Consider the following 26,328-nt stretch of genomic DNA (forward strand, 5'->3'; position numbering starts at 1 on the left):
AGATGCTGGCTTTTGAACTTCGCGCCTATAACAATCCGGATGGTTATTTTCCTCTTTGTTCCGGAGGACACCACGTCCACAGTTTCCAAATATAATTTGAAATGTGGACTCGTCAGACCACAGAACACTTTTCCACTTTGCATCAGTCCATCTTAGATGAGCTCATGCCCAGCAAAGCCGGCGGCGTTCCTTGTTGTTGTTGATAAATGGGTTTTGCTTTGCATAGCAGAGTTTTAACTTGCACTTACAAATGTAGCAACCAACTTTAGTTACTGACAGTGGTTTTATGAAGTGTTCCTGAGCCCATGTGGGGATATCCTTTACACACTGATGTCCGTTTTTTATGCAGTACCGGCGAGGGAATCAAAGGTGCGTAATATCATCGCTTACGTGCAGTGATTTCTCCAGATTCTGCAAACCTTTTGATGATTTTACGGACTGTAGATGGTAAAATCCCTAAATTCCTTGCAATAGTTTGTTAACAAATGTTGTTCTAAAGCTGTTTGACAATTTGCTTATAAATTGGTGACCCTAGCCTCATCCTTGTTTGTGAATTATTTAGCATTTCCTGTAAGCTGCTTTTATACGCAATCATGGCACCCACCTGTCCCCAATTAGCCTGCACACCTGTGGGATGTTCCAAATAAGTGTTTGATGAGCATTCCTCAACTTTATCAGTATTTATTGCAACCTTTCCCAACTTCTTTATCAGGTGTTGCTGGCATCAAATTCTAAAGTTAATGATTATTTGCAAAAAAAATAATGTATATCAGTTTGAACATCAAATATGTTGTTTTTGTAGCATATTCAACTGAATATGGGTTGAAAATGATTTGCAAATCATTGTATTCTGTTTATATTTACATCTAACACAATTTCCCAACTCATATGGAAACGGGGTTTGTATGTACCGTATTTTTCGGACTATAAGTCGCAGTTTTTTCATAGTTTGTGACATATACTCCGGAGCGACTTATGTGTGAAATTATTAACACATTACCGTAAAATATCAAATAATATTATTTATCTCATTCGCGGAAGAGACGAAGAAAATGTCAGCAATCGTCACATACACGTCAACTAATAATAATTTGGCGGGGGAGGGTAATGGCAGAAGTGCATTGTGGGTCATGGGATGCTAACTGCTATGTGCTGTATGCTACTGCCGTAGCTATTAAAATGGATCGTTTCATCGTTGGCGATAACTTATGAAAACTGAGAACGGTTGAGCAAAAATTGGACCCAAAAGGAAATCATGTACTGCAGATTACAAGCTTGACGTAGTAAAATATGCAGCAGAAAACGACAAGAGGAAGCGGCGCATACCTTTTGGAGTTGGCAGAGTTGCTTGGAAGCGACATCGAGGAAGAAGATTTCATGGGATTTATCGATTAGGAGTGTCAGATTCTTTGGTAAACGTATAGCATGTTCTATATGTTAGTTATTTGAATGACTCTTACCATAATATGTTACGTAAACATACCAGGCACCTTCTCAGTTGGTTATTTATGCGCCATATAACATATGCTTATTTAGCCTGTTAGTCACTATTCTTTATTTATTTTAAATTGCCTTTCAAATGTCTATTCTTGGTAATGGATTTTATCAAATACATTTTCCCCAAAAATGCGACTTATACTCCAGTGCGACGTCTATATTTTTTCCTTCTTTATTATGCATTTTCAGCCAGTGCGACGTATACTCCGGAGCGATTTACAATACGAAAAATACGTTAAGTACATGGTGCTACTGTTTATTTATATATCTGACTTTGTGAAATGTGGCTCCAAAAACTGTTTTATTTCACAAAATACTGTATTTTGGTTTGACGACCAACCTACTATCTAATAGCTAACATTACCTGATATTTCAAATCTCTATTGATTTTCATCCATAATCTGCAAAAAAAAAATATTACCGGTACTTGGCTCCAGGTTTCTCTGAAGAGTCATAATCACTTTGTGTGTTGCTCCCTGCAGGAGTGAGAGGAAGCGGCGGGAGCAGGAAAGTAAATACATCGAGGAGTTGGCGGAGCTGATCTCGGCCAACCTAGGCGACATCGACAGCTTCAATGTCAAACCAGACAAGTGTGCCATCCTCAAAGAGACAGTGCGCCAGATCCGCCAGATCAAAGAACAGGGTGAGCTTTCTGATAGATAGTTGGGAGGTTGTGTGACTAAAAGTGATGTGGAAAGACCAGACATCTGTTGACACACATGCACACGTGCGCATAAACACTTTCCGGAGCCCAGGTGCCAGGGTGAATCAGTCATTCATCTCCGTCAAATTTCACAGCTTCACCTGCTTATGTTTGGGAAGTAACATTGGCAGAGCTTTGTGAACCCGTCATTTGTGCGCGTCATTGTGTGCATGCATGCGTACAATAGGTACACATACAGCTGCGGGCTGGCCTCACAATGGGCTGTTTAATGGAGTGTTTTGCAGGTAATCACAGTCATTCTGCCAAAGTGTCAAATTATTACTTCTATTACAACTGCTTTGGTTCTGTTGGTTTAAATATCATCCAACTTTTACTTACAACCTTGTTTGGATGTGATTCTTTGGGGCCTTTAAAGGCGGAATTAGTGCTGGTTGTTGTTTTTGTTTCTGTGTGGCTCAGTCAGTCTGCCACCCCGACAGGAAAGGGAAGAGGCTACAGCTGGCCCTGACTGGCTGCTGACAGGTTGCCATGGTTACAGGAAGTGGAGACAGACATGACATGAGCTTTCGGACTCATCGCTTGCTTCCTACCTGTTCTACTTTTCTCCGTCTCACTCTCATTTACTTGTCATGCAGATTTGGATGTGTTTTTGTGTTAAGTTGCGGCATCTTTCTCATCTATTTGTCTGTTTTTTTTATCATCTTTCTCACTGTTTCTGTACCCTTGTGGTTTCAATCAATCAATGTTTATTCATATACAGTGGGGCAAAAAAGTATTTAGTCAGCCACCGATTGTAGAAATTTTAAAGAATTTATTTGTAAATTATGGTGGAAAATAAGTATTTGGTCAACCATTCAAAGATCTCACTGATGGAAGGAGGTTTTGGCTCAAAATCTCACGATACATGGCACCATTCATTCTTTCCTTGACACGGATCAATCGTCCTGTACCCTTCGCATAAAAACAGCCCCAAAGCATGATGTTTCCACCTCCATGCTTCACAGTAGGTATGGTGTTCTTGGGATGCAACTCAGTATTCTTCTTCCTCCAAACACGACGAGTTGAGTTTATACCAAACTGGATACATGGATGATACAGCAGAGGATTGGGAGAATGTCATGAGGTCAGATGAAACCAAAATAGAACTTTTTGGCTCAAACTCAACTCGTCGTGTTTGGAGGAAGAAGAATACTGAGTTGCATCCCAAGAACATCATACCTACTGTGAAGCATGGGGGTGGAAACATCATGCTTTGGGGCTGTTTTTCTGCTAAGGGGACAGGACAATTGATCCGTGTTAAGGAAAAAATGAATAGGGCCATGTTACAGAGCGGAGGTTCTCCCGAAATGTGTTTGTCATTCTTGTTTGGTGTGGGTTCACAGTGTGGCGCATATTAGTTAGTGTTAAAGTTGTTTATATCACAATAATAAATGTAACCTTTGTGGCTGTTGAACAAGTATGCCTTGCAGTCAGTAACACCGACTATAAGGGTCACATGCTACATGTGACCGGCTGGCACGCGTCGGCACGCAGATAGCATAGCATGGCATGATAGCGGGCGCGGCACAGGCGCCAAGAGCATTGTCATAACGGCACACCTTCAATATTGTTGTGCGGGTGAAAAACGGAGAATGATAGACCTGGGATATTCCTGGGAGAGGCACTGAAATAATCTCCTGGAAAAATCGTGGGGGTCGGCAAGTATGCAGCTGAGCCACATCAGAGTGACCAAAGAGCCGCATGCGACTCCGAAGCCGCGGGTTGCCAACCCCTGTCCTAAAGCCAAACATAAATGAGGATGGGGTTGAGTATGAAGGCTACATGGACAGCAAAGATATTTGATTAGTTCTACTGCATTTAGCACAAATAATTTAAAAAGTATGCCTTTTTTAAACAAACTGCCACCGCACGTCGGACAATGACATCTGTGAAGACTTACAGTAGTGCTGCAAGATGTCGTTCATGTCGCCTACTCCCGTCATACAAACTACCTTGTAGGTAGCAAGATTGAAAAGGTAAATAAGCGTTTTTGTTTAAACAACTGGTTAAACTAAGGAAGGGTAAATGTAGATGTAAATGGTGCACTATTTTATGTTGTTTATGGATGTCTTTATTTCATTATCTATTAATACACTGTAGATCTATAACTAGTTTGCTATATCATTACTTTCAAAATGTGCAATTCTTTCTATACTTATTGTTACCAAGTTTTGAGCAAATCCATGACTTTCAGCTCAGTAAACATGTGAAAAAGTTCCTGTGTGACATTCTGACTATCAAGTTGCATTTGTATCCAGATATTGGGGTATTTCTTTTGGCAAATTTTATTAATGCAATTCATGATTTAAATACAAACCATTGATAAAACATTACACTATCACGTGACGTCGCAGATGCTCCACTCAAAATATTTCTGGAAAGGACATGACGTCGTCTTCACACATGCGTGGACAGATCGGGTAGTGACAGTGTTGTGTGACATGTGTTTGGACGGTGTGACTGTGTTTTGGACTTTGCAGCGAGTTTGCTCCTATCGGCCACCGTAGAAAACAGACTTTTACGTGTATGCGTGCGATTGAGTGTGGGACAGTTTGTCACTTGGAACGGTTGCTGGTAATCCCTGGAAGTGCAACATGGGCCCCTCCATCCAGGGGGCAGTGCAGGGCCCCTCCGGCAGCACCGTGCCAAACCAGCCCGAAGGGGCAGCAGCGCATCCCCACTGAGAGAACCAGTCCACAAATATTTGTGGGGAAAGATAAAAGCAGGGGGAGCCACTAGTGGTGTAACGGTACACAAACATTTCGGTTCAGTTTAGAGGTCACGGTTCGGTTCATTTTCGGTACAGTAAGAAAACAACAAAATGTAAATTTTCTGTTTTTTTATTTACCAAATTTGCAAAATCTTCCAACAAAAATATTTTTCTTAGCGGAATATTTGATGTGAAGTAATGGGAACCTTGGATAGGTCGATAATTCATAATAACATTGATTTTTATTCAATATTATGTTTTGAGCAATGACAGTGTGAAAGAAAAAAAACTGCTTTGTTTTATTAGTCAACATTGCATATTTTTCTAAATTACATTTAACTTTTAAGCTTTTTTTATTTCATTTTTGTTATTTTTCTGTTTATTTCAATAGTATTTTTAGAAAGTGCCGTGGGCCTTTAAAACATTAGCTGTGGGCCCCAAATGGCCTCCGGGGCACACTTTTGACACCCCTGCTATAGGTAATCCATCCATCCATTTTCTACCGCTTATTCCCTTTCGGGGTTGCGGGGGGCGCTGGCGCCTATCTCAGCTACAATCGGGCGGAAGGCGGGGTACACCCTGGACAAGTCGCCATTCATCGCAGGGCCAACACAGATAGACAGACAACATTCACACTCACATTCACACACTAGGGCCAATTTAGTGTTACCAATCAACCTATCCCCAGGTGCATGTACTCCGGGTTTAGATAATAAAAAATAAAATCTGATAAATCTATGGATAAAAAGCACAGCCTGGCGACGCATGCGCGTTTATCGTTACTCTCTCGCTCTCTCTGTCTCTGCCCCTCCCTCACGAATGCTGCTGCGTGCACAATTTGTTTTGTTTTTAACTCCTTCCTAACTCCACACGTACATTGAAAATACACGCAACCCTATCTTAAAATGCCGGACATTTGAGGCATTTAAGAAACTCCGCCCGGACAGCCTCGCAAAAGAGTACATATCCGGTGAAAAGAGGAGGTCTCCCGTCCAAAGGCAAAACCTAGTAACTCATGTCTAGCTGATTTTGAGAAAACAAAGGAAAACCAATCTATCCTGATGCTGTCTTACAAAGATCTACAAAGTCCTCAAACGTATAAATGTTTTCTTGAGCTTTCATTTTCTTGCGGATTGAGCCATGGATTGAATCTGCTCTCATGAACGTGTGCCCTTTCTCCAGATATTTCATCACAATCTCGGGTGGGCCCCATTCTGCGTTTGCACATTGGGCAAGAGCCGTGTACAGCGTCCAGTTTTTATTTTGACCTCCACAGTTCTCTTCCCAAAAGAGTATGCAAGGGGAAGAATCAAGAACAATACATTTAATGAAGCTGCTTGCAACGTCCTGGGCCAATCTTCCAAATATCCCCTCGTGCCATAATATCACATAATCAGGTCGACCGTCGGCCCCCATTCGTGCAAATGTCTCATTAAAGACAATAAGGCGACTGACAAAGAAACTCCGATTGGTTCCTTGAGATACTAGGTTTTTCTGTTGTATCTACGCGGTTATGTGGTAGTTGCCAGGTCCAGCTTACTTACGGAACAAATTACAATATCGCTTACACTAATGTAAAGCATATCACTTAGGAACTCCAAAATTATTATCAGCTCAGTTTTGACCAAAATTGAGTTACTGGGTTTTGCCTTTGGACGGGTGAGGTGTGGCCAGTCTATCGTAGCCCTGTCGCTGCTATCATGCTGCATGTTGTGTCTTGGTGTGCATTGTTTACACTACGTGCGGTACGCTACTTAATATGTCCGTGTGGAAACTCGTTCGGTCCACCTCCGAACCGAACCGAAACCCCTGAACCGAAACCGTTCAATACGAATACACGTACCGTTACACCCCTAGACCTCCTCTGAGCCGACACACGGTGGCCCGAGCTGGTCCCAAAACACAAGACCCAGCAACCAATGCCACGCACAGACCCCCAGTGAACATTCCACCCAATCCTACCCGTCCGGGGAGCCCCCAGGGGAAGCCGGCCCCCCATCCAGCTAGACAGCAACCCTCCTCTTCCTTCCTGCCTGTCTTAACTTTAATGTCCATCTTTAGGCAGCCTTGTGTAGAGTATTTCCTTTGTGTGAGTATATCTGAGCCCCTCTGAGCTAATCAGATAGTATGCTTGCTGCAACAAGCTGAATGTCCTGTTTCATTATTTTAGCATTGTTTATTTGTGCAGCCGTATGTTTGTACTCCACGACGACCCCCAGTCTTACTTCAGGTGCCTGGACTGCTGCCCCTGCCTGCATTATTATAGCTCGCAGAGCCTCTCTCGCGCTCTCCCACGCTCCCTCTCTCCGACTCAGCCTACCAGACACTTCCTCTGAGTCTGACACTGAATATAAAGCATGAGGACGGCTGCTACCTGCTCCACATGCGCCCAGCCCTCCACTCCTACTGATGGGCTCCTTAGAGAAACCTGCCCCCTCCCTCCCTTACCTGTACTTAAAAAAAAATGTAAAAAAAATATTAAAGCTTGAGAAACACTGCCCCCTGCTGGATCAACATCAGTAGGGGACATCTTGTTATAGTTTCTAGTAACTTTTCAGCTTGAAGTTGTTGTTTTTTAGGGGGGCTGGAATTTTCAATTACAATTTCACTCTCTTCACTTCCAGGCAAATCTTCAACCAGTGACGATGACGTTCAGAAATCAGACGTTTCCTCAACAGGTCAGGGTGTCATTGACAAGGACCACCTCGGACCGCTCCTGCTGCAGGTAAGCCCGGCTCCCCTGCTTGTTATTGTTAACAAGTGACTACTTCCTGTCACTGCACCAAAAGGCTCTGGACGGTTTCCTGTTTGTGGTGAACCGCGAGGGCAGCATCGTGTTTGTGTCTGACAACGTGACTCAGTACCTGCAGTACAAACAGGACGAGCTCATCAACACCAGTGTGTACAACATTCTGCACGAAGAAGACAGGGAGGAGTTCCACAAGAACCTACCCAAGACTAACTGTGAGTTTCCAGGAAAAACTTCAAAACTGGTGCTAAATCCCACATTTTTTTTGCAAATTCAACTCCTAAAATGTACTCATTCTTCTCTTATTATGGGTTTGTAAGTGGAGTTGTGCTTAGTAGGCTACAACTAAGTTCAGTTGATTTGTTTTTAGGAATTTAAGACAAACCCTCTTGGAAGAACAAAACATGCCGATATTGCTCACGGCACAAATGACAAGTTGAAGGGGCCAGTGACAGACCATACCTGTCGACGTTTGCATTTTAAAACAAGTGAAATTTCTCCGTATCATAGATCGAAATAAGGGATTTTCATTTTCATTACTAATCGCCGTTAAATCAATAAGAAAATAAGGAGAATCAAATAAAATGGGACCTAACAGGTCTCGACGTGATATCTCAGAGTGTCACTAACCACTGCACCATCCACATTGAGCTGTTTGCCAAACTAATAATACATAATAATATGATATGTATATATATATATATATATATATATATATATATATATATATATATATATATATATATACAAACCACGTTTCCATATGAGTTGGGAAATTGTGTTATATGTAAATATAAACAGAATACAATGATTTGCAAATCATTTTCAACCCATATTCAATTGAATATGCTACAAAGACAACATATTTGAAGTTAAGACTGATAAACTTTTTTTTTTTTGCCAATAATCATTAACTTTGGAATTTGATGCCAGCAACACGTGACAAAGAAGTTGGGAAAGGTGGCAATAAATACTGATAAAGTTAAGGAATGCTCATCAAAAACTTATTTGGAACATCCCACAGGTGTGCAGGCTAATTGGGAACAGGTGGGTGCCATGATTGGGTATAAAAGCAGTTCCATGAAATGCTAAGTAATTCACAAACAAGGATGGAGCGAGGGTCACCAATTTGTAATCAAATTGTCGAACAGTTTTAGAACAACATTTCTCAACGAGCTATTGCAAGGAGTTTAGGGATTTTACCATCTACGGTCTGTAAAATCATCAAAAGGTTCAGAGAATCTGGAGAAATCACTGCACGTAAGCGATGATATTACGGACCTTTGATCCCTCAGGCGGTACTGCATCAAAAACCGACATCAGTGTGTAAAGGATATCACCACATGGGCTCAGGAACACTTCATAAAACCACAGTCAGTAACTACAGTTGGTCGCTACATCTGTAAGTCCAAGTTAAAACTCCACCATGCAAAGCGAAAGCCATTTATCAACAGCACCAAGAAACGCCGCCGGCTTCGCTGGGCAAGCGCTCATCTAAGATGGACTGTTGCAAAGTGGTAAAGTGTTCTGTGGTCTGACGAGTCCACATTTCAAATTATATTTGGAAACTTCGACGTGGTGTCCTCCGGAACAAAGAGGAAAATAACCATCCGGATTGTTATAGGCCACAGTTCAAAAGTCAGCATCAGTGATGGTATGGGGGTGTATTAGTGCCCAAGGAATGGGTAACTTACACATCTGTGAAGGCACCATTAATGCTGAAAGTTACATACAGGTTTTGGAGCAACATATTTTGTCATCCAAGCAACGTTATCATGGACGCCCCTGCTTATTTCGGCAAAACAATGCCAAGCCACGTGTTACAACAGCATGACTTCGTAGTAAAAGAGTGCGGGTACTTTCCTGGCCCGCCTGCAGTCCAGACATGTCTCCCATCGAAAATTTGTGGCGCATTATGAAGCGTAAAATACGACAGCGAAGACCCCGGACTGTTGAACGACTGAAGCTCAACATAAAACCAGCATGGGAAAGAATTCCACTTTCAAAGCTTCAACAATTAGTGTCCTCAGTTCCCAAACGTTTATTGAGTGTTGTTAAAAGAAAATGTAACACAGTGGTGAACATGCCCTTTCCCAACTACTTTGGCACGTGTTGCAGCCATGAAATTCTAAGTTAATTAATATTTGCAAAAAAAAATTAAGTTTATGAGTTTGAACATCAAATATCAAATATCTTGTCTTTGTAGTGCATTCAATTGAATATGGGTTGAAACGTATTTGCAAATCATTATATTCCGTTTATATTTACATCTAACACAATTTCCCAACAATATATATATATATATATATATATATATATATATATATATATATATATATATATATATATATATATATATATATATATATATATATATATATATATATATATATATATATATATATAATATATATATATATATATATATATATATATATATATATATATATATATATATATATATATATATATATATATATATATGGAAACGTATAAAGAAGTGTGACCAGCTGCATGCTCTTCTTTAGGTAGACATAATAACTTTTATTTGTCAAGGCAAATGTATTTTCCGCCCTGTTCGTGTGCATCCATCTCTCTCGGGTTGATGATTTGTTTTCCCTTTTTATTTTGAACATGAAACAGACTGTAATGAATACATCATACATGTAAATAACAACAACAACCAAGGGTTTTGATGTGTTTGCCATTTGTATATTCAAAAAAGCAGTGAAAGGAAGTCAAAGCGTATCGATTTCTTCCACTAAACTTTACAAACATCACTTGCTTCCAAGTAATAATAATAATGATATGATGATTGTAATAGCATTGATCAATTGACTAGTAACATGGGACTCAATGTCCCCTGTCACCAAGTGTTACCAAAGCTCGAGTCAAGCTGTTTTTTTATGGACAAAGAAAGAAGGACATAAAACAGGATTTCTTGGCAGAAACGGGAATGATGTCACTGACTTGGTGAGATTTCTATCATGTTCTCGCCAACCCGGTGTTATGACGATGATGGTGATGTAAACATGGAAACAAAGCAGCTTTTAAATAGGGTTAATGGGGTGGACTTTCAAATCTTTGACATGTCCAAATGAAGAGCCGGGATGACAACAGTAATACCAACTAAATCACAATTCAGCATTTTACAGAAATTATTTGGATAATTCTAAATGCTTTTAAATATGTGGCAAGAGTTTGAGGCAAAAGGCAAAAATTCCAGCAAACACAAATGTTCCACTGATATTTGCTGCTAAGGGGATCAGTCAGCCGCATATTTTTTTTTTAATTTTCTCTTCCTGTGGCCATCCTATTACAGTGGGGCAAAAAAGTATTTAATCAGCCACCGATTGTGCAAGTTCTCCCACTTAAAATGATGACAGAGGTCTGTAATTTTCATCATAGGTACACTTCAACTGTGAGAGACAGAATGTGAACAAAAAACACAGGAATTCACATTGTCGGAATTTATTTGTAAATGATGGTGGTAAATAAGTATTTGGTCAACCATTCAAAGCTCTCACTGATGGAAGAAGGTTTTGGATCAAAATCTCACGATACATGGCCCTGTCACGCCAAATTTCTTCCCCCCTACAAAAACCTTCCCCCACATTTACTTCCGGGGTCATGATTAATACAGACGTTTTGTTAACGCTATATTATAAAAATATAACGCTATATTATAAAAATACAGACGTTTCGTTAAGGCTATATTATAAAAAAAAAAAAAAAAAACAATTTGGGGACGGCGTGGCGCAGTGGGGAGAGTGGCCGTGCGCAACCCGAGGGGCACGGGTTCAAATCCCACCTAGAACCAACCTCGTCACATCCGTTGTGTCCTGAGCAAGACACTTCACCCTTGCTCCTGATGGGTGCTGGTTGGCGCCTTGCATGGCAGCTCCCTCCATCAGTGTGTGAATGTGTGTGTGAATGGGTAAATGTGGAAGTAGTGTCAAAGCGCTTTGAGTACCTTGAAGGTAGAAAAGCGCTATACAAGTACAACCCATTTATTTACAAACACAAGCCATGGGATGACTCATTTACTTCAAAATCTCACGATACATGGCCCCATTCATTTTTTCCTTAACACGGATCAATCGCCTGTCCCCTTAGCAGAAAAAAAGCACCAAAGCATGATGTTTCCACACCCATGCTTCACAGTAGGTATGGTGTTCTTGGGATGCAACTCAGTATTCTTCTTCCTCCAAACACAACAAGTTAAGTTTATACCAAAAAGGTCTATTTTGGTTTCATCTGACCAGATGACATTCTCCCAATCCTCTGCTGTATCATCCACTGTGAAGCATGGGGGTGGAAACATCATGCTTTGGGGCTGTTTTTCTGCTAAGGGGACAGGACGATTGATCCGTGTTAAGGAAAGAATGAATGGGGCCATGTATCGTGAGATTTTGAGCCAAAACCTCCTTCCATCAGTGAGAGCTTTGAATGGTTGACCAAATACTTATTTTCCACCATAATTTACAAATAAATTCTTTAAAATTCCTACAATGTGAATTCCTGGATTTTTTTTCACATTCTGTCTCTCACAGTTGAAGTGTACCTATGATGAAAATTACAGACCTCTGTCATCATTTTAAGTGGGAGAACTTGCACAATCGGTGGCTGACTAAATACTTTTTTGCCCCACTGTACTTACTTGTTCATATCTAGTAGCAGCACCTCAAAGATTGTACTGCAAATAGCTGATACAGAGAAACCTGCATAAACCTGATTCCCATCCAACATCCATTTTGAGTCAGGTACAGGTTTTCTTGGACTTTTTAGGCCGATTTTTTCAGAAAATTTAGTCGGAGTTACAATTTATATCACATTTTGGAGGTTCCACTTTGGATCCATCCATCCATTTTCTACCGCTTGTCCCTGTCGGGGTCACGGGGGGACTAGAGCCTATCCCAGCTGCACCCTGGACAAGTGGCCACCTCGTGGCAGGGCCAACTTAGGATGTTCCACACGATATACGCACACGCACAGACCTCGACATCTTCTTCCGTGCGAAGGTACAAAACAAAGTTGCCCAAGTGAATACGCCTACTCAAATCCAACCTACTCGGTTATGTGTTACCTTCCTTTGTATTTTACTCCCCGCCATGATGACAAGCTCCCGGGAAGGATCTTCTCAGAGACACGCACAATACACAACACACGTGCACCAAAGCACCTGCCCACTTGGTGCGCTGCAGGTAGAGCGTGGCACAGCTGTCAGTCACACTCAGTGGTCCAGACAGTGCAAAACAGTCTTGAGCTCTATTGAGATCCCATGGCAGCCATGTGGAAAGTACTTACTGCTAAATAATGCACCTGTACACGCTCCTCCCACTCACATCAATCAGTTTGTATGCGTGCGCCTTAATTTTTCCGTGAGCATGCACAGAGGGATCAAAAATGTGATGGCCTGAGCCCACCACTGGAGAAACACCACAACCTGACTTTTAAACAGCACAGACTCCAGCTGCTCAGTGACACAGCTCACTTGTTCCTACACCTTCATCATACCTTTCCTCCTACGCCTCTCCAAACTTTCTTGGCCTCATTCCTGCCTGAGATGGCTGCCAAATAAGCTGACTCTCACGATTGTGCTTTTCTCAACACGCTCGTGTCCACACTCCCAGCCCTCATTGTTTCTCGCTCTGCTGCGCCTCGCTGTCATTAGACTTTTTACAGCCGTGAATGAAATGAGCTCTCGCTGCACATTCCTGCAGGATGACCACCACTGACCACGACACCTACTGTACAGTTAATAAATACACATGTCTTTTACAAGCCTCTTTTCGTCTGTGGGTCATCGTTTTCCAAAGTGACTATGGTATGCTGGGGAGAAAAAGCAAGGCCATGTCAACCCGCCCCTCGACGTCCAGTATCTCTAGAGCGGGGGTGACCACAATTTTTTCAGCAGGCAAGCTACCTTTCAAATGACCAAGTCAAAGTGTGTTGCCCACTGCTCCCTTCACTCCCCAGGGGGTGACCAAGGGGATGGGTCAAATGCAGAGGCCAAATTTCACCACACCTAGTGTGTGTGTGACAATCATTGGTACTTCAACTTTACTTTTAACTTTAAACATTTGAGGGTTGTTAAAAGAAAAGGTGATGTAACACAGTGGTGAACATGCCCTTTCCAACTACTTTGGCACGTGTTGCAGCCATGGAATTCTAAGTTAATTATTATTTGCAAAAAAAAAAAAAGTTTATGAGTTTGAACATCAAATATTTTGTCTTTGTAGTTCATTCAACTGAATATGGGTTGAAAATGACTTGCAAAGGCTTCACAGTTGCAGAGGGGTTAGTGTGTCTGCCTCACAAAACAAAGGTCCTGCAGTCCTAGGTTCAATCCCAGGCTCGGGATCTTTCTGTGTGGAGTTTGCATGTTCTCCCCTTTAATGCGTGGGTTCCCGCCAGGTACTCCGGCTTCCTCCCACTTCCAAAGACATGCACCTGGGGATAGGTTGATTGGCAACACTAAATTGGCCCTAGTGTGTGAATGTGAGTGTGAATGTTGTCTGTCTATCTGTGTTGGCCCTGCGATGAGGCGGCGACTTGTCCAGGGTGTACCCCGCCTTCCGCCCGATTGTAGCTGAGATAGGCACCAGCGGCCCCCGCAACCCCAAAGGGAATAAGCGGTAGAAAATGGATGAATGGATGACTTGCAAATCATTGTATTCCGTTTATATTTACATCTAACCCCAACTCATGGAAACAGGGTTTGCACATATATTTGGCCCCTTGCCCAAGCAATTTTTTGCCCAATGCGGCGCCCCCAAGCCAAAATCTTGGACACCCTTGCTCTAGAATCATCTATCCTCCCTGCACCTGACAGACAATAACCACTGCCAACAATTCAAGGCTATGATGAGACTTTACTTGGACATTTCACTGTAAACTTTACCGCCTCCACCTCTCCCCTCCCTTGAAGGTGACCCTTTGTGTGTGTGTGTGTGTGTGTGTGTGTGTGTGTGTGTGTGTGTGTGTGTGTGTGTGCGTGTGTGTGTGCGCGCATTGTAATAAAGAGTCAGGATCCTAATGAGAATAGATGGCAGAGTGTCCCTGGCCTCTGCCCGCTACAGAGTACACTTAGAAGGAGAGATATTGGAAATCGACACCTTAGGTACATTAATCCCATGGTCCATTTAGCTGCAGAACCAAACAGCAGCGGAGGCACCTGCTTCTCAATCTAAGTGGAGAAATACTGTTTTTTTTTTTGTAGAGCGTTTGAGGGATACTGTTTTTGTGGCATTCATTTAGTATTTACAGGCTGTCAGTTTTTACCTGTATGCTGTTTTTTAGTCAATGTTTCAATTCCCATTTTTATGTTTTTGTCCCGCTCTTTAGTAAATGGAGTGTCGTGGGGAAACGAGGCGACCAGACAGAAGAGTCACACTTTTAATTGCCGAATGCTCGTCAAGTTTGGCCACGGCCATGGAGCCATGGAGGAGGGGCCAGGAGGGCCGCGCTACGAGACCATGCAGTGTTTTGCCCTCACGCAGCCTAAAGCCATGATTGAGGAGGGGGAAGGTATGGTACAATCACTATTGTTAGCATGGTATTTCCACAAAAAAAAAAGGTTGATAGTCGTTTTATCGCAAAATTTGCAGTTTCACTTGCTGATGTTTTTAAGTACAGTCGTTCCTCAGTTGGGACCAGACATGGCTGCGCTGAACAGATTTTTGCAAAGTAGGATTATTATAATAACAACCATATCAATCAAACTTTATTCATATAGCACTTTTAATACACAGGCAAGTCGCAGCACAAAATAGTCACCTTTACACTCATTTCAGCCAATATGGTAGCTTTGAGTTCGTTCTGTTGTAGATGACAGTACTATACACTTTCATGTGGACTTTACTTTAGTTCACACTTTCATTCTGTTACTTTGGGTGGTGATTGGTTTCAGAATTGATTCCAACTGATTCTGGCCATATACAGTATTATTTTGTATGATGTAGTAAGCCTACAGTGGGGCAAAAAAGTATTTACTCAGCCACCGATTGTGCAAGTTCTCCCACTTAAAATGATGACAGAGGTCTGTAAATTTCATCATAGGTACACTTCAACTGTGAGAGACAGAATGTGAAAAAAAAATCCAGGAATTCACATTGTAGGAATTTTAAATAATTTATTTGTAAATTATGGTGGAAAATAAGTATTTGGTCAACTATTCAAAGCTCTCACTGATGGAAGGAGGTTTTGGCTCAAAATCTCACGATACATGGCCCCATTCATTTTTTCCTTAACACGGATCAATCGTCCTGTCCCCTTAGCAGAAAAACAGCCCCAAAGCATGATGTTTCCACCCCCATGCTTCACAGTAGGTGTGGTGTTCTTGGGATGCAACTCAGGATTCTTCTTCCTCCAAACACGACGAGTTGAGTTTGTACCAAAAAGTTCTATTTTGGTTTCATCTGACCACATGACATTCTCCCAATCCTCTGCTGTATCATCCATGTATCCATTTTGGTATAAACTCAACTCGTCGTGTTTGGAGGAAGAAGAATACTGAGTTGCATCCCAAGAACACCACACCTACTGTGAAGCATGGGGGTGGAAACATCATGCTTTGGGGCTGTTTTTCTGCTAAGGGGACAGGACGATTGATCCGTGTTAAGGAAAGAATGAATGGGGCCATGTATCGTGAGATTTTGAGCCAAAACCTCCTTCCATCAGTGAGAGCTTTGAATGGTTGACCAAATACTTATTTTCCACCATAATTTACAAATAAATTCTTTAAAATTCCTTCAATGTGAATTCCAGGATTTTTTTTTCACATTCTGTCTCTCACAGTTGAAGTGTACCTATGATGAAAATTCCAGACCTCTGTCATCATTTTAAGTGGGAGAACTTGCACAATCGGTGGCTGACTAAATACTTTTTTGCCCCACTGTAAGTGTATTTTTAAATTACTTAAAAAGAAAAATAATGTATTTCGAATCAGAATAGATACATTTCACTATTCTTATCTGATCACAATTACGTCAAAGCTGTGTTATCGATATCATAGATCAGACCCGGGCGATTATTTTGACTCGGGGGGCCAAATTTTGAGAAATAAATGTGTCTGGGGGCCGGTACCTCTGTGTTTAGGAACAAAACTTCACAATAATGTCTGATTGAATACTAAACACTTTATAACAGACGGCCTTAAAAAACGGAATGGAATTTTATTTTTTTTACTGAATGATACACCCAGAATGTACATGAAAATAAAGAATGTAGGATTTACAATATTAACTATGGCCGGTAAAACACTGAATATTGACAACATACAAATGTCACACCCCCTCTCAATCGACATATCTTACAATGAAGCAAAATGCAACAAAGAATGCAACAAACAGAGCGAAATATGAACGCAAAGAGTAAAAAACAAAAACAAAAAAAAAACAATTACAATGTGATATATTTGATACGTCACTAAGCTTAAGAACTTTGTTGTAAAACTCTCCCCTTCTGCGTCTGTCCCTGATACCCGCATTTTAGGCTGGCCGGTCTGGAAACACTGTGGAAACGATCCTCACCCACACTGCTCGGTGCCTCGTCTGAGCTGCTGTGACTTACATTACCATAGTACCTAATTACATTAGCATAGTAACTAATTCGATTTCCATAGTAACTAGTATATCATGTAGATTCCAACCATTGAAATACTTTGTATAGTTCAAGACTTAAAGTCATTAGAAAACATCACTGCACATCATGATAGCAGCTACACTTTCAATCATAATGATCTAAAAAAAAATATTTGGGGATGTCCGGCGGGCCGGATTTAAAAGCTTAACTGGCCGGATGTGGCCCCCGGGCCTTAGTTTGCCCAGGTCTGTCATAGATGAAGAGTTCCACGTTGACCGGATATTTACTGATATTTTATAGCGGTATTGTTAGCCTGAAGTACTGTGCTGACTCCGATGCTACTTCCAGCTGTTGTCGTTGGACATCGCTCGCATTAAAGGTGCGCCAAAGTAGAGATGTGTTATTGATGAGGCAGGAGTTGAAGATGAAGTCCATCAAAAAGTTGTTTGCCGATTGTTAACTTTAGATTGTCACGGTGAAGATACACTACATCAGCGCCAAAATTAGCCGCATGTTGATGTTAGCTGTGTAACCGTTAAGGTGGAAACCCAACTCTGTTTGGTGAAAATCTGTACAATGCCACAACATAATTCATAGAATGTAAAACATACAAAAAACAACTTAGTTTAACACTTGATGTAAGCCTAAAATATGAAGAGTATGCATTAAAAAAAAGTTTTAAAGCCTAATATAGCAAGGGGAGACCGTATATTCCACATATTTTTGGCCTAAATTCAGCATTTCCAAACATAAAAATTGCAAAATGAACTAAAAATATTGATACTCCAGTACTATTGGCCACCATATGACAACCAATCAGAGTGTGTTGTTCTGTATCATCACCACTGATTGGCTCAGCTTCAGACAGCATTACTTCTTATTGGATTAAACTGTACTGTACTGTAAAGGTGACTAAAGGGTGTTATTTCATGTCTAGAGCGCTCTCAACATGTTAAAAACCATATTTTAAAACTCATAAAGGAGGGGGATGCAAAACAATTAGAGTGCAATACTTTTTCATAACATGGTCACTACTGCTTAGTTTCTCTTGTTATATTTTTATTTTACTGTTATATGTTTATTCTCATTGTTGCTTTTTATTTTTATTCTTATTGTAATGTTTTTCTATTTTGTTTCCATTTATACCCCCGTTATTTACTTTTTACTTTTTAAATTTGATCTCAATTCTGCACACTGCTGCTGGAATTTAAATTTTCCTGACAGAACTCTCCTGAAGGAATCAATAATAGAATAGAATAGAGTTTTATTGTCATTATTGCAATGAACAGGTTCAAAGAACAACGAAATTGGAGCAGCTCCTCCTAAGGTGCATATACAATATGGTAGTATAAATTTAAAAAAAAATAAATAAATAAATAAAAAATAAATAAAATAAAAAAAGATAGAGATGACAGATGTATCTATGTATACATACATAAAACATTATTTCACATTGTAGTCCAAAAAAATAGAAAAACATTTAAACATTACACATGAGGACATGATGGACATATGGACACTCAGTGCCTGTTTAGTACTATCTATAAAGTACTATCTATCTATTTATCTATCTATCTATCTATCTATCCATCTATCTATCCATCCAACCATCCATCCATCTATCTATCTATCTATCTATCTATCAATAAACACTTTTTATGCTCTGGCTATGAAAACATATTTATAATCAGTAATTCCTACATCACGGGAACTCTTAATATTGATGGGCAAGGGTTTATAGTAACTGTTTATTCTTTTATTTACAGTTTCAATATGCTGATATTATATCTGTGAAATTGTTTTTCCAATGAAATGAGTTTTGGTTCTGTGCAAAACTAAGACATGGCCCTCTCTTGACTTACAGATCTGCAGTCATGTATGATATGTGTCTCTCGTCGAGTTACAGCCATGGAGAGAACGGAGAGTTTCAACACCAGGCATGAGCTCTCAGGTGAAGACTAACACAACAGAGTCCAAATCCTTTAAGGGGAACTGCACTTCTTTTGGAATTTTGCCTATCGTTCACAATCATTATGAGAGACAAGAAGATAAAAGATTTTGCATTATAATTTAAAATTATCGGCTCATTCTAGGTAGCAAGCAATGCAGCTAATGGGAGCAATCCATTCTGCTTCTAAATCACTTCAAAATGCATTAAAAAACCGCCTGTATAAAACCCCTGTATAATAACCAAACTGTAGAGACATTATCGTAAGAGCGAACACTAAAGAACGTTTTTTCGAGTGTAGTACCACATCGTCTTAGCGTTAAGCTAGCTACTGCGTTAACAGCTGAATGGCGTTTGAGGATGTAATGCACAACACAATGTGATAGGACACCAATCTGTACTGTCTGAAAATCATGAGAAAAATCATATTACATATCTATAAAGTATTAGCCCACATTTCATGTTTTGTTTGTACACAGCTCACTCTTCAGCCTATGTAGTAGTAATATCAAGCATGACGTGTTGCATATTTCATGATTAATATTATAGTGACTCACTCAATGGACAGTTGTCTGTTTGGTCAAGCTGGCCGGGGAAGGTTTTCAAGTTGACTTTGGGTAAGCACTCCATATATGTCCACATAGCTTGGCTCCAAGTTCCTCATTGACACCATTAAGTCATGTCGACCTCACTCTTTCGGCTTCCGTTTGCTCCAACGTTTAACCCTCTATTTTTCTGCTCGCTTTTATAACCAGCAGTTCATCCTTCATATAGCGAGGTTCAAAAACATAAGGTTGTGAATCCTCATTTGTCCAAAAAATGATATCTTTGTTGTCTGTTACCAAGTCTGCCATGATTAAAATACACAAGTGTTTGTTTCCAGAAGTAAGAATACACATTTGAAGTCGGAAGTGCGCTGCTATGGAAATGGCAATAAATGCGCTGAGGAAAGGAGTCTCAGTATTTCTTAAAATGACCAAATATGGTAAATATTGTGGAAATTATATATTGTTTTGAACGTGTCTGTTACTAGATTTTATATATACAGTGGGGCAAAAAAGTATTTAGTCAGCCACCGATTGTGCAAGTTCTCTTAAAATGATGACAGAGGTCTGTAATTTTCATCATAGGTACACTTCAACTGTGAGAGACGGAATGTGGAAAAAAATCCAGGAATTTACATTGTAGGAATTTTAAAGAATTTATTTATAAATTATGGTGGGAAAATAAGTATTTGGTCAACCATTCAAAGCTCTCACTGATGGAAGGAGGTTTTGGCTCAAAATCTCACGATACTTGGCCCCATTCATTCTTTCCTTAACACGGATCAATCGTCCTGTCCCCTTAGCATAAAAACAGCCCCAAAGCTTGATGTTTCCACCCCCATGCTTTACAGTAGGTATGGTGTTCTTGGGATGCAACTCAGTATTCTTCTTCCTCCAAACACGACGAGTTGAGTTTATACCAAAAAGTTCTATTTTGGTTTCATCTGACCACATGACATTCTCCCAATCCTCTGCTGTATCATCTATGTATCCATTTTGGTATAAACTCAACTCGTGGTGTTTGGAGGAAGAAGAATACTGAGTTGCATCCCAAGAACACCACACCTACTGTGAAGCATGGGGGTTGAAACATCATGCTTTGGGGCTGTTTTTCTGCTAAGGGGACAGGACGATTGATCCGTGTTAAGGAAAGAATGAATGGGGCCATGTATCGTGAGATTTTGAGCCTAAACCTCCTTCCATCAGTGAGAGCTTTAAATGGTTGACCAAATACTTATTTTCCACCATAATTTACAAATAAATTCTTTAAAATTCCTACAATGTGAATTCCTGGATTTTTTTTCACATTCTGTCTCTCACAGTTGAAGTGTACCTATGATGAAAATTCCAGACCTCTGTCATCATTTTAAGTGGGAGAACTTGCACAATCGGTGGCTGACTAAATACTTTTTTGCCCCACTGCATATATATATATATATATATATATATATATATATATATATATATATATATATATATATATATATATATATATATATATACACAGTATATATATAAATATGTATGCATACATATTTGGAGGGTTTTGAATGTTACAACGGTGACACCCATTAGCCGCATCTTACAAGCGTTTTTTATCATCTTTAAAATCCTAAAAAAAAAAAAAAGACATGCATGTTCTTGTCGTTCAAAATGATTGTGAACAATTGGCAAAATTCCCCAAAACGTGCAGCTCCTCTTTAAGTCGGTCTTATTTGTCTCATTTGTCCCACTTAAACCCTTCCTCAACTTGTCCTCCCTCAATTAGGTAAACTCATCCAGATTGACCAGAACTCTCTGCGAGCATCGATGCGTCCAGGCTGGGAGGACTTATTGAGGCGTTGCATTCAGATGTTCCTTCAGCACAGTGACGGGCAACCCTGGTCGCACAAACGCCACTATCATGAAGGTATGTTTCACTGCCACTGTCAACTGTCTTTTCTCTGCTCTGTTCGGGCTCCTCATTTCAAGTGTAATGATGTACCATCGGACCATTGTACCACGGTGTCAACGTGTCTTTTTCTTTTCTGCAGCCTTTTTGCAGGGTCATGCAGAGACGCCACTTTATCGCTTCTCTTTGTCTGATGGCACGCCGGTCACAGCGCAGACAAAGAGCAAACTGTACCGTCACCCAATGAGCAACGAGCCGCAAGGCTTCATTTCCACTCACCTCCTTCAGAGGTCAGAAAAAGACATTTTTGCAAATACTGTAGCGGATATGCCATTTACCATCATAATAAGGAAAAGAACACCTAGCACATATCATGTCGGACATCTCAGGCATGCAGAGGAGTTGAAGGACTTTTTTTTTTTACATCACAAATTCAAACAGGAAGAAGACTCAACAACAAAATATATTACTCTCAAAGTTTGATATGGTGCTGTTCCATACTTTGATTTTTGATTGATTGATTGATTGAAACTTTTATTAGTAGATTGCACCGTTCAGTACATATTCCGTACAATTGACCACTAAATGGTAACACCCGAATAAGTTTTTCAACTTGTTTAAGTCGGGGTCCACGTTAATCAATTCATGGTACAAATATATACTATCAGCATAATACTGTCAGCACACAGGTTAATCATCATAGTATATACATTGAATTATTTACATCATTTACAATCCGGGGGGTGGGATGAGGAGCTTTGGTTGATATCAGTACTTCAGTCATCAACAATTGCATCAACAGAGAAATAGACATTGAAACAGTGTAGGTCTTACTTAGTAGGTTATGTACAGCCAGCAGAGAACATAATGATTTCAGATAGCATAAAACAAGTAAATACATTAGAAATACATTTGATTATTTACATTAGGTTATTTACAATCCGGGGAGATGGGATGTGAATGGAGGAGGGTATTAGTAAAGGGTTGAAGTTGCTTGGAGGTGTTGTTTTAGAGCGGTTTTGAAGGAGGATAGAGATGCACTTATTTTTAAACCTGTTGGGAGTGCAGTCCACCTTGATGTGGCATAGAAAGAGAATGAGTTAATACCTTTGTTAGATTGGTATTATATTTGTGGAGCTCCCCCTGGTGTTGTGGTTATGGCAGTCATTTACGTTAAGGAAGTAGTTTGACATGTACTTCGGTATCAGGGAGGTGTAGCGGATTTTATAGACTAGGCTCAGTGCAAGTTGTTTTACTCTGTCCTCCACTCTGAGCCAGCCCACTTTAGAGAAGTGGGTTGGAGTGTCGTGTGATCTGGGGTGGAGGTCTAAAAGTAACCGGACTAGCTTGTTCTGGGATGTTTGGAGTCTAGATTTGAGGGTTTTGGAGGTGCTGGGGTACCAGGAGGTGCAAGCGTAATCGAAGAAGGGTTGAGTGAGAGTTCCCGCTAGAATCTTTAAGGTGCTTTTGTTGACCAGAGATGAGATTCTGTAGAGGAAACTGGTTTTTTGGTTTACCTTTTTGATTACCTTGGTTGCCATTTTATCACAGGAAAGATTGGCCTCTAGAATGGACCTAGGCAGGTGATCTCATCTTTCCTGGTGATAACAATGTCGCCCACTTTTATAGTGAAGTCACTGACTTTCTTAAGGTTGATATGGGACCCAAATAGGATGGATTCCGTTTTACCGAAGTGTATGCATAGCTTATTGTCAGAGAGCCAGGTGCAAATATTAAGGAGTTCCGCACTGAGGATTTGTTCCACCTGTGACTTGTCCTTGCCGGTGAACAGCAGGGCCGAGTCATCCGCAAACAGGAACAATTCACAGTTGCTTGCTGATGGCATGTCATTTTCGTATATTAAGAACAGTAAAGGTCCTAGTATACTGCCTTGGGGGACTCCACAGCTTACTGAGAGGGGAGGGGACATGGTGCCGTTGACCTCTACCACCTGTTTCCTCCCCTCCAAGTAAGATTGCATCCAGCTCGATGAGGTTTTATCGAATCCGATTGCTCTGAGCTTATCCAACAGTATAGCGTGGTTAACGGTGTCAGAGACCTTCTGAATGTCCAGCATGACCATGCCGCAGTATTTGCCCGCGTCAACACCATATCATCGTTTGTTTTTTTCCACCAGACTCAATCACGTTGTTTTTTTACCAAATGATCACGTAATTACAAACTTACGCAGTGAATCTTTATGAAAATCTCCAAAAAGAAAGGAATGAAAATAGATAAATAGATAAATAAAAATAACAAAATATTGACCCAGTGATGTCTAATGGTGGATAGTGCTGCCCCATTCTGGGACGTGGGAGCACCATCCAGCATTCACGGCACGTCAGCTGGGGGCCAAATAAGCTACACGCATGACTTTTTTGAAAAGAAAGGGTTAAAAAACAATAAGGATATTTAATATACTGTGACGTAATCTCAGGAATAACGCTATCTGTATTTTGTGGACTCCAAAGACTGCGCTGTATCAAACTTTGAGTGCATTAGATCATTTTTCTTGTCCTATTTATTATTTTTTTGCACTTCTACATTTTACAAAACATGTCACCTGTTCAATTACAAGTTATTGCTTTTTTTTTTCTGATTTATTTTGTTTCCCTCAAACCAGGGAACCGAATGGCTACCGCCCAACTCAGGGTGGGAACATGATGCCCAACACCATGAGGCAGCAAACCATGGGAGGCCCCAACCCGAATGCCCAAATCAACATGAACGCCAGTGGGGGGATGGGCATGGGGGGTATGGGCGGAATGAACAGGGCCTTCGGTATGAATGAGCAAGGCCACATGGGTCCGATGGGTGGCTGCTCCACATATGGAGGAGGCGGTGGTGGAGGGAGTGGAGGCATGGGCAACCGCATGATGCAGATGAGTCATGGGGGACACATGAATCAAATGAGTCCCATGAACAACCCGGGCCAAGGCATGCAGCAGCACCCACAACAGCCCCCCTTTCAGAGCAGTGGTGGCTTTGGGCTTAGTGGCTTGAACAGCCCTTCAGGAAGCCCCCGGATGGGCGGTCACCAATCCGGACTCCTAATGTCACCCCGAAATAGAGGTAGTCCAAAGATGGGCTCCAACCAGTTTTCTCCAGGAGGTGAGTCTGTCAGTATAGCGCAGGGGCTCTCACTGGTCACTCAAGTCATTTTTTTTAACGAAAAAAAAAACTAAAAATTATGCAAAGACATACAATTTGTGTTATTAGTTAGTATCAACATCTCAACTTTTTTTTGACTATGCCCTTTTACTCCTTTTCTCCATTTTTTGCTTTTTTTTTTTTTTTTCGTTCATTTATTTTCTACAATCTACAAAAACCAGCTACAGTTCGCAAATGGACCCCAGGCCGCACTATGGGCCCCGTAATCTGGACCCGCAGAAGTATTGCATGAATAATCACTTCTCTAGTTAGAGTTATTGATTTCATTATTTGGGTGATGTTTGGTGGGCTAAATTAAAACTATTGAGCGCACCTGGTCCATCATCAGTAACCATTGTTAATTTGTTTGCTAGATTGAGTTGTGGTTATCTTTCAGGCATGCACTCTCCCATGAGTGGCATTTGCAGTGGTGCAGGAGGCAGTGGGAACACGACAACCTACTCCAGCAGCTCCCTAAACGCCTTACAAGCCATCAGTGAAGGAGTAGGGAACTCCATCCCCTCCACTCTGATGTCTCATTCGCCGGCCCATAAACCTGACAGCTCTCCTAGTGTCCACTCTTCCTCTTCTTGCCAGCCAAACCAAATGGCCAAACCAGCCCAGGACGGCTCCAAAAGCCCGGCAGGGGGCTTAGGGCTTGGACTTGGTGACCATCACCACCTCATGCACCATCATCACAATCATCAGCATCCTCAGGCTGAGAGCTCTGGGGACAGACCTGACAGCCAGGCAGCTACAGCACCTAAAGAATCTGTAGAAGGGGGAAGTGAGGGAGGTGGGGCAACATCAGAGCCCGCTAGAAGATTACCAGACAGTAAAGGTCATAAGAAGTTGCTCCAGTTGCTCACCTCACCAACTGAAGAGCTCAATGTAGGCGGCAGTGGACCAACAGGGCCCCCTATTCCACCTCCATCAACCAACAGCAGTACTCCAGTGACTTCAGAAAGTAAGGACCCAATTGGGGGGATGACCAGCTCCTTATCCACGGGTGTGTCCTCTTCTTCCTCAGCCAGTGCCAATTTAAGCCAGACAAGTGGGCTTGCGGGTGTGTCCACATCAGCTAGCTACACAGGCTCACTGCAAGAAAAGCATAAAATCCTTCACAAGCTTCTCCAGAATGGTAATACTCCTGATGAGGTGGCAAAGATCACAGCAGAGGCTACAGGAAAGGTGGCACTAGGGAGCCAAGAGGGCAGTGAAGTAGGTACGGGAGGTCCCGGTACCGGGAATGGTCCCGGCTTAATCACTGAGCCCAAGCAGGAGCAGCTCAGCCCCAAGAAGGAGAAGACACACGCTCTCCTCCACTATCTGCTCAACAAGGATGATTCCAAAGAGCCATTGGATGTCAAGCCCAAGCTGGAGGAGTTAGAGGGCAAGGGACCCTCTGGGACTGCTGGCGGTCCTCCACGGGGAGGCCCTGGATCTGGCCATGCACCTGAACATCATGAGAGTAATATCAAGTCAGAGCCACCTGATGATGTCAGTTCAGTTCTTGTATACCACATCTAACTACTTGGATCATTAAATAA

The 26,328-nt window shown here is 41.3% G+C and overlaps 1 protein-coding gene across 3 annotated transcripts in view; it reads left to right on the forward strand.

Moving 5' to 3' along the window:
* The window catches only part of LOC133555091 (nuclear receptor coactivator 3-like), a 171,113-nt gene that overhangs the window by 123,441 nt on the left and 21,344 nt on the right, over positions 1–26,328 (forward strand). For all 3 annotated transcript variants that reach the window (XM_061904567.1, XM_061904569.1, XM_061904568.1), the window contains 9 exons: positions 1,980–2,140; positions 7,535–7,635; positions 7,700–7,874; positions 15,007–15,189; positions 19,109–19,195; positions 21,506–21,646; positions 21,771–21,918; positions 24,252–24,739; positions 25,176–26,278. In XM_061904567.1, the coding sequence (XP_061760551.1) occupies positions 1,980–2,140; positions 7,535–7,635; positions 7,700–7,874; positions 15,007–15,189; positions 19,109–19,195; positions 21,506–21,646; positions 21,771–21,918; positions 24,252–24,739; positions 25,176–26,278 (2,587 nt within the window). The remainder of the gene's footprint in view (positions 1–1,979; positions 2,141–7,534; positions 7,636–7,699; positions 7,875–15,006; positions 15,190–19,108; positions 19,196–21,505; positions 21,647–21,770; positions 21,919–24,251; positions 24,740–25,175; positions 26,279–26,328) is intronic.

The sequence above is a fragment of the Nerophis ophidion genome, linkage group LG06 (genome assembly GCF_033978795.1).
Source record: "Nerophis ophidion isolate RoL-2023_Sa linkage group LG06, RoL_Noph_v1.0, whole genome shotgun sequence".
NCBI lineage: Eukaryota > Metazoa > Chordata > Actinopteri > Syngnathiformes > Syngnathidae > Nerophis > Nerophis ophidion.